Raw genomic sequence first — 18,284 nt, forward strand, 5'->3', positions numbered from 1 at the left:
GTATAATCCACCATTGTATTTGTATCTGTGCTGTTGCCCTTGTATTTGTATCTGTGCTATGCTGTTGCCCTTGTGGGCTTCTCCTATGGGCCATTATATGGCATTATCCATAGGGGAACATGTTGGGGCATGTATGGGCTCCACCCATGACTCCTCCCCTTGAAGGGAGGTTTAAAGAACAGTTGACCTATAGGCGGTTCTCAGTATTGGATCAGTCGCAGGCAGGCACTGTTCTAAGTTGATTAAAGCCATGTTTTACTTCTACTCATGTCTCGAGTGAATTAATGGTCGCATCTATTTAATCAACTTAAGTGCAACTATGGAATCGGCCCTCAAACCTGACCGACTGGAACTCGATCCGCAGGCCACGGAGGCAAAATAAATTTTTTTCGCACTGGCTCCGCTGCTTCAAGGCCTATCTCTCAGCCTTCTCCACTCCTTCCGTCACCGACGAACAGAAGCTGAGTCTCCTCCACACACGGGTGAGCCATCGAATCTCTGTTCAACTCGACGGGGCCTCCTCCTATGCAGACGCCCTCGCGATGCTCGAACGCCTCTATGTACAGCCCGTGAATGAGGTCTACGCACGACACATCCTCAACACTCGCCGCCAGCGTCCCGGAGAATCGCTAGACTACCTACACGACTTCAAAGTCCTCGCATGCAGCTGCAACTACCAGGCCGTTACGGCCACTCAACATATGGAACTCGCCATCTGAGACGTCTACGTGGTGGGAGTCCGGTCCAACTACATGAGACAGCGCCTACTGAAAAAGGGGGCCCTAGTCCTGGATCAGACGGTAAAGTTAGCCTCCTCTCTGGAAGTAGCGTTCCAGAGCATTAACGCGTTCCTGGCTGACCACGCGACCTCGGCTGACCACGCGACCCCCTCGTGGACCCCCGATCAAAGACTACCCCAGGCCTGTGCCGCGTGGCCGCCCGCCCATCATGGGGGGGCTACCCTGCTATTTCTGAGGCCAGTCCCAACACCCCCGGCAGCACTGCCCAGCTCGTAACGCGAACTGCAGCAGCTGCAGGAGAAAAGGACATTTTGCCAAAGTTTGCCTGGCCAGATCCAAGAACTCGAACTCACAGGCCCGATCCTCAGACTCACAGGCCCGCAGACCCTGCAGTGTGGCAGCATGTCTGCCAACTCCGCCCCCTGCAGACGCTTCATCAGCCTCGTGCTATCTGTGGGGGCAGCCATCTTCCAGCCCTCACAGCACATGCGACTCACAGGGGCCACCATCTTGGCCATCCTCCCCCACGCGGCCGGCCACGTACGATCCATGGGGGCCGCCATCTTGGATGCCATCTGTTATGCCGCTCGAATCGTATGATCAACCAGGGCAGCCATCGCGGAGCCACCCCAGTACCTCCGACCACGCCGACTACCTGCAACTCAGCGCGGTCACCCTGGACCAGTCGCGACCCAAGCACCTCCAGAGCTCTATGATGACCGTCCGGGTAAACGGGCACGCAACACCTTGCCTTTTCGACTCCGGGAGCACAGAGAGCTTCATTCACCCGGACATGGTAAGACGCTGATCGCTCACAATTTTCCCAGCGCACCAAACCATCTCCTTCGCCTCTGGGTCGCACTACCGCAACCCTAGCAATACAGGGCGCCGAGTACGCCAATTTTAAATTTTATGTGCTCTCAGACTTCTGCGCTCCTCTCCAATTGGGACTGGATTTCCAATGCAACCTCAGGAGCCTAACCCTGAAGTTCAGGGGGCCCCTACCCCCAATCACCATATGCAGCCTCGCGACCCTAAAAGTCGACCCTCCCCCACTCTTCGCAAACCTCACCGCTGACTGCAAACCAGTCGCTACCAGAAGCAGGAAGTATAGCATACAGGACAGGACTTTAATCAGGTCCGAGCTCCAGCGACTCTTGCGGGAGGGAGTCATCGAGGCCAGCAATAGCCCCTGGAGAGCTCAGGGGTGGTCGTCAAGACCAGGGAAAGGAACCGGATGGTTGTAGATTGCCAGTGGCCAATCGCAGCAGGAAGTATAGCCTGCAGGACAGGGTGTTTATTAGATCCGAAGTCCGGCGTCTCTTACGTGAAGGAGTCATAGAGGCCAGTAATAGCCCCTGGAGAGCTCAGGTGGTGGTCGTCAAGACCGGGGGAAAGTTCCGGATGGTGGTTGTTTACAGCCAGACCATAAACCGGTACACGCAACTCGATGCGTACCCCCTTCCCCGGATTGCAGACATGGTAAACCAGATTGCACACTACCGGGTGTTATCCACGGTGGATCTAAAGTCTGCATACCACCAACTCCCAATCCGCCCGGGGGACCGCCACTACACGGCTTTTGAGGCAGACGTCCGCCTTTTCCACTTCCTCCAGGTCCCCTTTGGCGTCACGAACGAGGTTTAGGTGTTCCAAAGAACATTGGACCGAATTGTGGACCAGTATGGGCTGCGGGCCACATTTCCGTACTTGGACATTGTCACCACTGCCGCCGTGATCAGCAGGACCACGACGCCAATCTCCACAGGTTTCTCCAAACCACCCAAACCCTAACCTCACGTACAACAAGGAGAAATGAGTTTTCCGCACAACCAGACTAGCCATCCTCGGCTACGTCATGGAAAACGGGGTTCTAGGACCTTCCCCTTCCCCACTGCCCCAAGGCCCTGAAGAGGTGCCTCAGGTTTTTTTCATATTATGCCCAGTGGGTCCCCAACTATACGGACAAAGCCCGCCCACTAATCAAGGCCACCATCTTCCCACTGGCAACTGAGGCCTGCCAGGCCTTCAGCTGCATCAAGGCGGACATCGGCAAAGCCGCGATGTGCGCGGTGGACAAGTCCGTCCCCTTCCAGGTGGAGAGCGACGCTTCAGAAGTCGCTCTCGCCGCTACCCTCAATCAAGCAGGCAGACCGGTAGCGTTTTTTTCGGGCACCCTCACCACCTCCGAAATTCGGCACTCCTCAGTTGAGGAGGAGGCCCAAGCCACCGTGGAAGCCATACGGCACTGGAGACACTACCTCGCTGGTAGGAGGTTTACCCTCGTCACCGACCAACGATCGGTAGCCTTCATGTTCGACAATACGCAGCGGGGCAAAATCAAGAACTATAAGATCTTGAGGTGGAGGATCGAACTCTCCACCTATAATTACAATATAGTATATCGTCCTGGGAAGCTCAACGAGCCCCCAGATTCCCTGTTCCGCGGCACATGCGCCAGCGCGCAAGATGATCGACTACGGACTATCTATGATGACCTCTGTCACCCGGGGGTCACCCGTCTTATCCACTATATCAAGGCCCGCAACCTGCCCTACTCCACCGAGGAGGTCAGAGCATTGACCAGGGACTGCCAGATCTGTGCAGAGTGTAAACCGCACTTCTATCGACCAGATAAGGCCCACCTGGGAAAGGCATCCCGGACATTTGAGCGCCTCAGTATCGATTTCAAAGGACCCCTCCCCTCCAATAACCACAATACATATTTCCTCAATATTATTGATGAGTTCTCCCGCTTCCCCTTTCCAATCCCTTGCCCCGACATGACCACGTCCACCGTCATTAAAGCCCTACATAGTGTCTTCACCCTGTTTGGTTTCCCCAATTTTGTCCACAGTGACCGGGGCTCGTCGTTCATGAGCGACGAACTGCGTCAGTACCTGCTCAGTAAGGGCATCGCCTCGAGCAGGACTACCAGTTATAACCCCAGGGGAAACGGGCAGGTGGAGAGGGAGAACGCGACGGTCTGGAAGACCGTCCTACTGACCTTGCGGTCCAGGAATCTCCCAGTTTCCCACTGGCAGGAGGTCCTCCCTGATGCGCTCCACTCTATTAGGTCCCTACTTTGCACGGCCACAAACGAGCCCCCTCATGACCGCCTATTTTTTTACCCTAGAAGATCCACCTCAGGAGCCTCTCTTCCTGGCTGAAGACATCGGGGCCAGTCCTACTCAGAAAGCATTTCAGGCGCTATAAGTCCGATCCTCTGGTAGAGAGAGTCCAGCTCCTACACTCCAACCCCCAGCATGCTTATATCGAACACCCCGATGGCCGACAGGATACGGTCTCCCTCCAGGACCTGGCGCCTGCCGGTTCCACCACCACCACCCCTCCACCATATCCCGCCCAACCTACCATGACCAGCGCGCCTGCCCCTATATGGCTCCCGCACTCCCTCCCGCCCACCATTCCCCCTTCACCAATCCACAGGAATGAAGCTCCAGAAGAGACGCTCCCGGAATCCACGTCTGTACCCGCACCGGCGCCCTCACTATCGATGCCAGCACAGATGAGTTCGACACCCGGGCCAGCAACAACGCCAGAGCTTCGGCGATCACAGCGCACAATCCGTGCGCCGGACCAGCTGAACTTATGAACCCGTCACCCCCGCCAGACTTCATTTTTCTAACAGGGGGTGAATGTGGTGAATGTATTATGCCAATAACCTCCATTGTATTTGTATCTGTGCTGTTGCCCTTGTATTTGTATCTGTGCTATGCTGTTGCCCTTGTGGGCTTCTCCTATGGGCCATTGTATGGCATTATCCATAGGGGAACATGTTGGGGCATGTATGGGCTCCGCCCATGGCTCCTCCCCTTGAAGGGAGGTATAAAGAGCAGTCAACCTGTCGGCCGTTCTCAGCATTGGTTCAGTCGCAGGCAGGCACTGTTCTAAGTTGATTAAAGCCACGGTTTACTTCTACTCATGTCTCGAGTGAATTGATGGTCGCATCAGCCACTCTGTACGCTTTTTCCATCAATTTGATACTCCCTTATTTCCTAAGATATCCACAGTCGATTTTCCGTCTTTCTACCGTCCTTCCTTTTTGATGGTATAAACCTTTGCTGAGCACTGTGAAAAATCGCTTGGAAGGTTCTCCACTGTTCCTCAACTGTTTCACCATAAAGTCTTTGCTCCCAAGCTACCTTAGCTAGCTCTTCTCTCATCCCATTGTAATCTCCTATGTTTAAGCACAAAACACTAGTATTTGATTTTACCTTCTCACGCTCCATCTGTATTTTCAATTCCACCATATTGTGATTGCTCCTTCCGAGAGGATCCCTAACTATGAGATCATTAATCAATCCTGTCTCATTACACAGGACCAGATCTAGGATTGTTTGTTCTATCGTAGGTTCCATTACATGCTGTTCCAGGAAACTATCGCGGATACATTCTATAAACTCCTCCTCATTCTTGACCGACCTGGTTAAACCAATCAACATGCTTTACCCCTTATCCTCAAACTATGACCCCTAGTTCTGGACTCTCCCACCAGTAGCTGGTACCTCCCCAAAAAAGATCAATACTATTAATCATACATAATCTTTCCTTTACAAATCTTTGCTGTATTTCAATGATTAATCTATGCCTCCTGGGTTTTAACGCCTTTGCCCAGGTAAAATGGTCATCCCTATTTACTTGATCTCGATCACTCATAATACCTTTCTAAATTAAGGTTTCTGCTGTTTCTCAGAATTGATTCCAATAATTTGCCCACAACCAAATTTAACCTAACTGGCACATAATTATTCTGATTTTCCTGCCTTTTTTAAACAATGGTATAATGTTGGTCACTCAGCTCCTGACCTTTTTACATCCTTGGTTCAAATATGGACAAAAGAGTTGAACTCCAGAGTTGAGGTGAGAATGACTGCCCTTGACATCAAAGCAGCATTTGACCTAGTATGGCATCAAAGAATCCTAGCAAAACTGCACTCAATGGGAATCATGGGGATAACCCTCCACTGGTTGGAGTCATACCTTTCACAATGGAAGATGGTTGGGGTGGCTGAAGGTCAATCATCTCAGTTCTGGGACATCACTGCAGGAGTTCCTCAAGGTAGTGCCCTAGGCCAAACCATCTTCAGCCACTTCATCAATGATCTTCCTTCCATTGTAAGGTTAGAAATGGGGATGTTCGCTGATGACTGTACAATGTTTGGCACCATTTGTGACTCCTCAGATACTGAAGCAGTCCATATCCAAATGCAGTGAGACCTAGACGATATAGAACTGGACTAGCCATATAAATACTGTGGCTACAAGAGCAGGTACCTCATCTTTTGACTCCCCAAAGCCTGATCACCGTCTACAAGACACAAGTCAGGAGTGTGATGGAATACTTTTCATTTGCTTGGATGAGTTCAGCACCAATGACGCAGAAGAAGCTCAACACCACCCAAGACAAACCAACCTGCTTGATTAGTACCCATGCACAAGTATTCAATCCTTCCACCAACGACAAACAGCGGCAGCCATGTGTACCATGTACAAGATGCACAGCAGAAACTCACCAAGGTTCCTTGGGCAGCATCTCCCAAATTCACGACTGCAACCATCTGGAAGGACAAGACAGCAGATACCTGGGAACACCACCACCGGAGGTTCCCCTTCCAGTCACTCACCATCCTGAATTGGAAATATATCACTGTTGTTTCACTGTCGCTGGATCAAAATCCTGGAACTCTCTCCCTAACAGGTGTACATATACCTTGGGGATTGCAGTGGTTCAAGAAGGCAGCTAACCACTGCCTTCTCAAGGACAACAGGGGATGGGCAATGAATGCTAGCCTGGTCAGAGATGCTCGCAACCCGTAAATTAAGTTTTAAAAAGTCCTTCAATTCTCTAGCATGACTCCTGTAGCCAGGGAAAATTGAAATATGACGGCCTGAAGTTCCACAATTTCCTCCTTTGATTCTTTTAAAAACTTGTGATACTGCATCTAATCCTGACAATTTATCTGTTTTCAAAGACATCAAACCCTTTAATACTTCCTTTTTTACAGTGTACAACCCATCCACTATTTCACACTCTTCTTCCTTAACTGGAACATCATCTATTGGCTTCCCCTTTTATGACACCAGCTATATTTGTTATGTACAGTAAGAGACATCAGCTGGAGCAGCAAAGTGGAGGAAATGCCGTAAGCAGCAGCTGCTTGAGCTCAGGGTGGCGTCACTCTGGCAGGCACGTGAGGTTGAGAATTTTGTTGATGGCACTTTAATTATAAATGCGCTCACCCCGCAGCTTAAAAGGAATGCAGGGAGATAGGGAATGGGTGACCACCAGGCAGTGAAAAAGATTCAGGCAGGAAGTGAGGGGTCCCTTAAGTGCATCTCACTCCCCAATCAGTAGTCCATAGCTATGGGGAAATCAATGGTTAAGTGAACCGGCAGGCATTTCTATGGCCACAGATGTGAATCCAAGATGCTTTGTTGCCTCCCTTATGCCAGGATCAAGGACGTCACTGAGCAGGGCGAGAGGGTGGAAGGCCAACATGGTCATTTGACACTTGTCCCTTGTTCTGGTAAAATCCCAGCAGTGGCGGGAGGAGGCCCTTAAGTGGTCATTAACTGCCCACTTAAGGGCCTCAACTAGCCTAGAGGTGAGCAGGCTGCCTCGCATCTCCCCTGACACTGGTAAAACCGGAGTGGGAGTTGGTGGGGTGGATAGGCTATGGTCATGCCCTTCATCTGCCTGGAATCCGTCTTGGGAACTTTAAATTTCCTATCTAAACCGATGGGTGTATTCTATAGACCAGAAACTATTGGGAAAGATATAGCGGAGCAAATTTGAAAGGAAATTGTGGAGAAGTGCAAGAATTATATGGTATTAGAATAACGAACCTTAATATCCGAATATAGACTGAGATAGTAATAGTGTAAAGAGGGAGGAGCAAGAGTTTCTAGAATATATTCAGGAGAATTTTCTATGTCAGTATATTTCCAGTCCAACAAGGAAGGAGGCATTGCTGGAAGCTCTTGATATACTACCCTGGTTCAATTCCAGCCTTGGGTGACTGTGTGGAGTTTACACATTCTCCCATGTCTGCGTGGGTTTCGTCCAAGTGCTCTGGTTTCTGCATGAAGACTAAAGATGCGCGGGTTGGGTAGATTGGCCATGCTAAATTGCCCCTTTAGTGTCAAAAGATGTGCATGTTAGGTTTGGTTATGAGATAATGGGGTAGGGGAGTGGGCCGAGGCTGGGTGTTCTTTCAGAGAGTCGGTGCATACACGATGAGCAAAATGGCCTCCTTGCACTGTAGTAAATCTATGAATCTATTCTATGGGGCTCATGTCCACTATCCTCTGCCTTGTAGGCTAAAATTGGTACTAACTGAACAAGCTGACACTTAACTGATATCAAGTTATAGCTATCTGCTGAGATTCACATTTCTGTATGTAATTTCAGTATAACCCTCATGTGTTTGAGGCAACAAAGTCATTTATGGTTAGTCAAGTGCATTTTGGTTTTGATTGAAAAGTGGATGGAATTTTGAGTCCCCAAAACTGCAATTACAAATCCCACATCCTCACGCAATTATAACTGAATTTCTACTCATTCAGTGCATTCTCATTCAACTGGTTGGGGGCTGGCTGTGTCAGCTGGAAAGATCAGGGTTGCCTGGAACCCTGTGCAGTGCTGTTGGGCTGAGATTATATATTGGGTACAATATCCAGAATGTGGAAAAAGTGCTGCTTCCTATTGATCTTAATGTGTTTGAAGTGGATGAGAATTACTCTTTTTAGTTGGTGGATTTGTATAGAATTTGTATCATTGTTGTATATTAAAAGTACTATCTAAAAAGTTGCCACGTGCTGGTGCCAGTCTATCAAGACTTGCACTGTTCTCAAGATTGTGAATCCTTTTCACCTTTCATATTTGTGTGAGTGACAAAGTTTTGTGAGCATGTTTCCGACAGCAACGTGGGCTTGGGATATGCTTCCAAGGGGTCTGGTAGCCTTCGTGTATTTTTTTTAAGTAATGATTCTTTTCCCTTGACCTGGAATGTGAGTGACAGCTAGCAATTTGGCCGTGCGGAATCCAGCTTGCCTGATTTTGGTCTCATAAAGATAAAAGATAAGATAACGGTCCATTATTGTCACAAGTGGACTTACAGTAACACTGCAATGAAGTTACTGTGAAAAGCCCCGCGTCGCCATATTCCGATGCCTGCTCGGGTACACAGAGGGAGAATTCAGAATTCTCAGCTGGTATGGGAATTGAACCCACGCTGCTGGCCTTGTTCTGCATCACAAACCAGCTGTCTAGCCCACTGAGCTAAACCAGCCCATCTGTTGCATCTAACTATGTATATGCATGCAGCAGTTTTCACTGGAAGATAATTACGAACAGGAACAAGAGTCTGTTTCCCATCTCCTGTGTATTTGTGGATACGGAATTGAATTGCATTGACAATAAGAAAGTTCTAGCTGTGACCATTTAATTTTAGGATAGTCTGAGAACAGGTAGGGACATTGCAACTGGTTCATTTACCTGCTGACTTGTGAAGAAATCTAACTGATCTTTTTTTTAAAGAAATCAAACTAGGTTGTGATGAACAATATTTTCATAACTTCAGTAACATCACCCAAATTTGCTCCTACCTCGGTTCATCTGCTACTGGAAAGCCATGCCCTTGTTACTTCAAACGTGACTGTTCTAAAACAGTCCTGGCTGGCCTCCCACATTCTTCCCTCTTGAGGTCATCCAAAACCTTGCTACCCGAGTCCTTTTGCACCAAGCTGGTTCGCTCATCTCTCTTGTGTGTTGGCTCCCAGTCAAAGAACAACAAAATTCTAAAATTCTCAACAATACCGAAGCAAAGCACTGCAGATGTTGGAAACTGAAGATGATGACTTGATGGTATTGTCCAGAGGCCCAGGCTTGACCCTCTCCGGGCATGGGTTCAAATCCTACTATGGCACCACGTGGATTTTAAGTTCAATCTGGAATATAAAGCTAACCTGTGATGGTGACCATGTAACTGTCATCAATTGTTGTAAAAAAAACATCTGATTCACTAATGTCCGTTAGAGAAGGAGATCTGCCATCCTTACCTTGTCTGGCCAACATGTGACTCCAGATCCACAGCAACGTGATTGACTCTTAACAGTTTAAAATTGTCCAGCAAGATATTCGGTTCAAGGACAATGAGGGACAGGCAATAATTCTGGTCTTGCCGTCGATGCTCCATCCCGTTACAGAATACATTTTTAAACACCTGAAATAAAACCATTTCTGGAATTACTCAGCAGGGCAGGCAACATCTGTCAAGAGAAATGGGATTGATGTTTCTGGAAGAGACGATCTTTCATCAGAACAGATCATCTCGACCAGAAACTTCAACTTTGTTTCTTTCCAAAGATCCCGCCTGATCTGCTAATTAAATACGCCATTAGTCTTTTTGTTTAAAACTATTGAATTTTACAAAGGTACAAACTCGGGAATAATTTCAAATGGTAACATTTAAAATTGTTCACCATTGAATGTTATTGGGAGGGTATACAGTAGGACCAGTATTTCTAAATTATGTGCCACTTTCTTTTTGATTCCTGTCGATCTTGCTCGCCATTTCCTCACTATGCACTGTCATTGATTCTGCTTTACTGTCTGATCCATATTTTCCTCGACTCGCTCACCTGTGCTTCCACCACTGCTGCTGTATAGGGGAATCACGTCATTATTCACACACTTCCCAGAGTGATTTACCTTTCCTTTGTTAACAGAAGAATGGCTTATTATCGCAAGTTTTGGTGTGCTTAGTGCTCTCACTCTCTTCTACATGATAATCAAAGCAACCACAGGCACAGAAGTGGAGGAGTAAGTATTCAGTCAATTCCCTTTTTTAATTTTGTAAATCATACTGTTTTCCAGGAGACATTTCAAACTATGTAGATTTGTAGCTTCTCTGTCTGGCGGTGTCCTGCATGTGTTCTCAGTGAGCATTACAAAACAGGATTTTCTTTGCTTAACTAATTGGCTACTTAACCTAAATTGCGTTCACTAATTAATTTGCCAGGCCTGTTAAAATGTTACTTAATATATTTAAAAAATCAAGTGAGGACAAGTCCCATTTTAACTATTAAGTGATAACCACAACCATTATAAATCACAGTCATTTGTTCTGAATTTTGCAAGTTGATGGTGCAATTTATTATAGGGCATTTGCACCATGTGGTAATGGGACCAACTTATTTCTTCTGGATCCACTAAGAACTGATTCAGCAGTCAAGCCAAACTGATCTTGGTTTAGTGGACTATCATGCAAAGTTTACACGTTTGATCCAGTCACAGAATCTTTAAAGATGTAATTGTATTCACATCAAGTCATTAACGGCCTATAAATCTGGGTTCACAGTAGGTTTACAACCTAATTTATTTGTGCTATATCAAATATTAGAACAGTACAGCACAGAACAGGCCCTTCAGCCCTCGATGTTGTGCCGAGCAATGATCACCCTACTCAAACTCACGTATCTACCCTATACCCATAACCCAACAACTCCCCCTTAACCTTACTTTTTAGGACACTACGGGCAATTTAGCATGGCCAATCCACCTAACCCCGCACATCTTTGGACTGTGGGAGGAAACCGGAGCACCCGGAGGAAACCCACGCACACACGGGGAGGACGTGCAGACTCCGCACAGACAGTGACCCAGCCGGGAACCGAACCTGGGACCCTGGAGCTGTGAAGCATTGATGCTAACCACTATGCTACCATACAATATTGGACTGAAGAATTCAGTCAATCAGGGATGGATAGCAGGCTTGTGGATTAACGGCTACAGTCATGGAATGCATGAAAATAGGTGTACTTTGGCATTCCCTTGATTACATTGCCCTGGTTTGAAAGTCAGCAAAGGTGATTTATTTATCCAACTGTGTTTAATCATGGGTGGGGTTCTCCAGTGTAAGATGGTCAATAGGTTTTCTGGTTCACACAGCGACTGCCATCATTAATAACTGTTCATTATCTCATTGCTTTGATATGTTTAAGAAGCGTGAATGACTAGTAGGTCTAATTAAATTCATTCCCTAAAGTTGTAGCATATTGGCAACAATAAACCTGTGTTCTCCCCAGAATTTGTGTATTACGTATTAGAGGTGTGGGAGATGATAACTGACAAGTAACGTATAAGCCACACAAGTGTTAGACAATGACCATCTCAAACAATAGAGAATCTAGCCATTTCCCCTTGACCATTACCATCACTGAATCCCTCCCTCTCCCGCCAATCCCCTTCAATATCCTGAGGAGTTACAATTAATCAGAAACGTAAATAAAATAGCTACATTAGTAGCTGCAAGAGCAGATCAGAAGCTGGAAATTCTCTCCACCATTCTCTGTCCACCATTTGCAAGGCACGGGTCAGGAGCGTGATGTAACACTCACCACTTTTCTGGTTGAGTGTAGCTCTAACAGTGCTCAAGAAGCTCACAACATCCAGAAAAAAGCAGTTCGGCACCCCATCCAACACTTCCTCTACTACCATCGACGCACAGCATAAGGAGTGTATCCCATCTGCAGGACGCACTGTAATAACTCTCCAAAGCTTTTTTGGCAACACCTTTCAACCCTGTAACTTCTTCCACCCAGAAGAACATGGGTAGAAGATGCATGGAAACACCACCACGTGCAAGTTCAAGTCACACACCATCCTGACTTCCATACCTTCACTGTCGCTGGGTCAAAATCCTGGTGTCTCCCTTCCTAACAGCATTGTGTGTGGACTGCAGAAGTTCAAGAAGGAAGTTCACCACCACTTTCTCGAGGGAAATTAGGGATAGGAAATAAATGCTGACCTTGTCAGCAACACTTCAACCCATGAATGAGTTTTTTAAAACTAGAAACAGCAAGGGACCATTCAGCCCTTTAAGCCTGTTCTGCTATTTAACAAGATCGTGGCTGATCTGTACCTTAACTCCATCTATCTGTCTTGTTTCCGTATTCCTTATACTTCTGGCTAGCAAAGTATTTTTTTATCTCGGATTTAAATTTATTAATTGAGCTAGCATCTACTGCTTTTTGTGTGAGAGAGTTCCACTACCACCATTCACAAGAAGTGTTACCTAACTTCTCCCTCAAGTGGCATGGTTCTGATTTTAAGGTATGTCCTCTTGTCCTAGACTCTATCTACCCTATCAATTCCTTTCAAACCCCTAAAGACTTGAATCAATGCTAGAAATGTTAAAATGGGAAGTAGGAGAGGAACACAAAGAATGCATCTTCGAGAGGCAGGGAGAAGCAGCTAGCTTCAACCTCTGAAGAATCAGTATAACTAGCAAATAGCCAGATTGGTACCTATAGGTCAAGGATCATCATCAAATATTTGAAATTGTTGTCTTTCAAGAGATAAATTGCTGCAGCTGAATCAGGACATACATTTAAACCATGTGTTAGCAGTAATTAATTATTGGAGAAGGTAGACATGACATGGAATTTCTGAACATAATTTATTCTTGCATGTTAAACTAATAAACAACCTACAAGAGTCAGGTTAATATTCTGAAGTCATTTCAGTGAAGTTAAGAATCCACACATTAAATGAACAGTATGATTGCCATTTTAGATATGAAAATGAAACAGCACAGTGGTGAAAGATTGGAAATGAAAGAAGATAATTATACAGGTAAGTACCATCAGGACAAGTACGTCAGCAATAGACTTCCACCATATCAATTTTAAAGGTGTTTGATTTTGGATGAATACATTTTTTTAGGATTCACTGTAAACCTCCACATCAATTATCCTGTGTGGATTGTGCCCATTGGGAGTATGGCAACTGGGCTGTCCATTTTAACCTTCACCCTATTGCAATGTCACCGTGGCAACTCCTAGAAACTGATTCCAATCGAGAAAGAATTTTTTGACCTTAAATATATGTGAAGGGAAATTGAACTCTATCAGCAAAGGGATATCCCCCTTCTGCTGTGGGGAATGTGCTAAAGTGCTTCAACCTGACTGACTTGGCCTCACTATGAGGTCCAGATACCCTTTAAGAAAAGGTTTTCCAAAGTGTAACCCAGTGCGAGTTATGGGGAACAGTACATGTAACTATACACTTGCGTATATTTAAGCCAACAGGCACTTGCCTAGTTAATGACAGGATTGTCCACCTCAGAACTGCTGGCTAATCTGAAGCTAGATCAGGCAGCGCCACCAGGTGCAGTGGTTGCTGTCAATACTATAAATGGACCGAGGAGCAGGATCATCACTGGAGCCTGGAGGAAAGGTAGGTGAAGCAGGATGACAGAGGTCAGTCAAGAAGGCTCCAGCGAGGTGGGGCAAGGGGGTCCGTTGAAAGGACAGATGGGGGCCTCACCCATGGGTGTCCCTTGCCCCTGGTGAGTCTCTCCATTGGATATAGGCTGCTCAAGTTGGAGGGTTTCCAACCCCAGCCACAGGCATATTCGCCAGGGTTCACTTGGCTGTATATCCACAGGGCCTGGCACCTGCCTGCCAATCGTAGAATATCAGTGAGTGGGATCAGGCTTTAAGTAGCCCAGGTGGCCATTTAAGGACATCATGTGGTCTCCAGGTGGGTGGACTGTCCTTAACCCTTTCCACCCTGACTTAAATGGGGGAATTAGGAAGACGACAAGATCTTCGAACCGCATCTTCCCACCACTTTATACGCCGCCCCCTCCCCTCCTTCAGCCACCCAACCCATTGTTGAGGGGAGCATTAAATTCTTCCGCTTGTCTTGAGCAGGTACATGACTGAAAACCTGGAATTTGTGGAAAAGTTACCATTCTGCAATTACTCATAAATGGATTTGGAAAACAAATTGTCCTGAATAGCTAAATCACACTTTCCTAAAATTGCTCCTTATTTAGATCTTTTGAATATAAAAATAGGTTCTCTGTTACCCTGTTAAACTGCCACTGAGTAAGGACCCAAAACCTGTACCAGAATCTGGCTATAATTTAAATATCTGATCCAATCTAGTCCTCCTCTCCCTCCAGCCAATTTCCAAGCAAGAATCGGCTTCATTCATTATTATGCTCAATGTATGACTCCAATTTTTAAACTGCCTCACATTACCAGTGAACATTAATTCATCACCAGTGATCTATTTGAAATGGCTCACAGATTGCATCTCTGCCACAAATTATACATTTTCCACAGTAAAGTAAAAGTAATGTCACCATAGTCCCATTGACTGCTTTCCCCTTTGAACTGAGGGTCACCACACCTCAGGCAAGGACAAGATTGAGAAGGTGGGCTTTCATGAATAATCTCAGCCGATACATGAATTGAACCTGTACTGTTGGCCTTGCTCTGCTTCATGAACCAGCTGTCCAGCCAATTGAGCTAAACTGGCCCCAACCACAAACATTATGGCACAGAAAGAGGCCGTTCAACCCATTGTGTCTGCTGAAAAGGACCTACCCATTCTAATCTCACTTTCCAGCACCCAGTCAGCAGCCAACTGAGCTAAACCAGTCCCCACATTTTCCACGCACTTAATAATTGGCAGATGGTGTGATACAGTAGCATTCACCTGCATAATTCTCAATCAATCCTACAACAGCAACATTTTATTCGGTACATTTTATAAAATTATCTTTTTTTCTGTGTACTTTTTTTCAAATTATGCCTAGTCCCATTATTGCAATAAACCAGGATATGTCATGGGAAGCTCAGCAGGTTGGCAGCATGTGTGAGTAAGGCCACTTGGGGATAATTACTCCTCAAGCTTACGAAAGACTGAACAAAATGGTGGGGATACCAAACATAAGCAACTGACCAGGATAGTATTAATGGTGAGCAAGAGTTTAGTGGTTTCTACAAAACAAGCAGGATATTGACTTTTGGCTATTGATGAGGGAAGGCTGCATTGGTAGCAGCTGTTTGAGTGAGCGGGAGAGCAGGTAATCAGCATGTGTAGCTAAGAACAGATAACGCAATAAAAGAACTCTTCTTGGACCAAAATAGCAACTGGGAGAGATATCTACACCATTGTAGCGCGAGTAGCCACTGAGTGTACGCTGGACTTTTCTTGACTGTGTTTGTGTACTCCAATGGTGAAGATAAAACATTTTTAATAATCTGTTCAAAGAAATGTTGCTAACTATGTAATTTGGGAATTTTTTTAAATTTATAATCTTGCATTTTCTACTTCCTAGTATTAAATTATGTACTTATTGCCTGTTTTACTTCCCTCTCAAAATGCTGCAACTATCCTATAGTTAACGGCTCATTTCCTGGATTTTCCCATTAGCTTGGGCACCATCTCTTGCTTCTTCATGTTGATTACTTTCACTCATCTCGACTCGACTCCTGGTCAATTCAGTCTAATGCAACCCCGGCCTGGTCGCACACGTGCAAAAAAAAAATGCCATCTTGGCAGTGCCAGACAGGCACCCAAGTGGACTGCCAGGGTGCCCAAGTGGTGCCAGCAGTGTCAGGGCACTGCCCTGACCAAAGGGCATGCAGCTGGGGGCCTCAAATCCTCTTGGGGACCCCCATGAGTGCCATTCCGTCTGTCCCCTTTGGGGAGACCAGTACCAAATGGCATTCGCCTGAGCTCTCTGTGACAAAAGGGATGAATCCCAAAACCTCAGGTACCTCGGGAATCTATACATTAGAGTAAGACTAGCTGTCTTGCTTTAATGTGAAGATTTGCCAAAAAGATTTCCCACAATGGGCAAGATTTACTTTGCAACGCCTCGCAAGAGCACGTTGGATCTCACGAGGCGCTGTGGGCCGGGTACATCCCAGGAGGTGGGTCTCCCGGCTTTTATTGGCCATGCTACGCCACGGCGAACACCTTTTCAGGCATAGTATGGCCACACCCTAAGTGTCCTTTAAGGGAGTTTGGCGGGGTATTTTGCGCCGGCCGTAATGATGCGATCGCAATCTGTATTCACCTGCACTTAGTGCAAAAAATGAGCCTCCACGTGAAACTCACCATGCCCGAGACCCCAGCCATCTGATTCTCCCCGACTCACACCTCAGCTGCTCGACGGCTAACATGGGGGAGCTGCTTTAATCATTCCCCCAGCACTCACCCCCAGTCGAGACACAAGAATTTCGGAGATCCGGGGCGGGATTCTCCAATCCCGCGGCAGAGTGTCCATGCCATCATAAACGCCGTCGCATTTTACAACAGTGTGAACGGGCCGCTCCCATGTCTAATTCTGGCCCCTAACCGGGGCCAGCACGGCACTGGAGCAATTCGCACAGCTCCAGCTGCAGATCCTGGCGCGAACTGGCCGCCGGGGGATCCGCGCATGCTCAGTTGCGCTGGCACCAATGTGGCCATGCACAGTGGCCTCCTCCAACCCACCGGCCCTGACACAACATGGCGCAGGGCTACAGGGGCCGGCGTGTAGGAAAGGAGGCCCCCAGCCACAGAGGCAGGCCCGCTGATTGGTGGGTCCCGATCGCGGGCCAGCCCATATCGGAGCCCCCCCTCCGGGGTTGGACCCTCTTCCCTCCTCTACAGGCCGCCACCCGACCCTTACACGCCGAGGTCCCGCCTCTCAGAGCAGGTTAGAACAGCGCCGGCGGGACTCGGTTCTTTTCCTACGGCCGCTTGGCCCATGCAGGCCGGAGAATTGGCGGGCTGGCCGCGAAGAGTGGCCCGCGATCAGAGCTGCGCCAACCATGCCAATGGCGCCGATTCTCCGCACTGCGGAGAATCGCGTGCCAGCGGCGGGGCGGCGGGGCCCGTTCATGTGGATTCTCTGGCCCGGCGCATCGTAGGGTTGCCTGAGGAGAGAACAGTAACGGAGCAAGGTTGACCTTTGCCAGAGAAGTGAGTATCCGCTGAACCTTCATCCAGATGACCTGTCGCAAGTGAGTTGTTGAAGTTCCAGACAATTATCTTTCCCTTTCACTGAACCCATGTCCACTGCCTTGCTGGATCACGACCTGATGAGACGCTGCCCCCTTTGCCATCCAAGAGAACACTTCGGAGGAGAGCTCCGAAGCGAACTCCGGCAATGCGTCACAGTAACTTCCACCGTTGCGGAGATACGCACCACGGTGGGCGACATTAGCAGACAGGCTTCTCGGCACCATCTGGTGAGCACCGAGCACCACACATCTGCTGATGCACATCAGGTGGAGGAAGGAACATGCAAGGGAGACAGCAGTCGGAGGTCTGTTGGATCCCAAGACTCAGCTGTGTCCCAGCCAGACGCAGAGACTCCGTACAAGATTCACCCAGAGCTGATGCATATAGTAAGCCACAGCTGTGAGATTCAGGAGGGGATGTCAGCGACTTTCCAGTGATTGCAAGGCCAATTGGAGAAGCCCGAAAGCCTTCAGGAGATGGTGCTGATATTATATGGCACCCAGACCAACACTGCCATGGTGGAGAGACAGTGGAAAACCTGGAGCACGATGTCCGAGCCATGACTGGTGAGGTCTAAGGCATTGCTCAGTCTGTGACAACCATGGTTGAGGCCCTCAACTTCATGTGTTAGCCTGAGGGACATGTCCCAGACACAGGTGGACATTGCCGAGGCACTCCAGAACATGGCCCAATCACAGAACCATCGC

At 47.6% G+C, this 18,284-nt stretch overlaps 1 protein-coding gene across 4 annotated transcripts in view; it reads left to right on the plus strand.

The window, feature by feature from the left end:
- The window catches only part of rnf130 (ring finger protein 130), a 234,660-nt gene that overhangs the window by 188,189 nt on the left and 28,187 nt on the right, over positions 1-18,284 (plus strand). The window contains exons 7-8 of one of the 4 annotated variants that reach the window (XM_038796201.1): positions 10,494-10,587; positions 13,342-13,401. The exons of 2 other annotated variants lie outside the window; for them this stretch is intronic. In XM_038796201.1, the coding sequence (XP_038652129.1) occupies positions 10,494-10,587; positions 13,342-13,369 (122 nt within the window). In that variant the 3' untranslated portion in view covers positions 13,370-13,401. The remainder of the gene's footprint in view (positions 1-10,493; positions 10,588-13,341; positions 13,402-18,284) is intronic. One more of the 4 variants, XM_038796203.1, reaches the window with a different exon arrangement.

Source organism: Scyliorhinus canicula, chromosome 4 (assembly GCF_902713615.1).
Source record: "Scyliorhinus canicula chromosome 4, sScyCan1.1, whole genome shotgun sequence".
NCBI classification, from domain to species: Eukaryota; Metazoa; Chordata; class Chondrichthyes; order Carcharhiniformes; family Scyliorhinidae; genus Scyliorhinus; species Scyliorhinus canicula.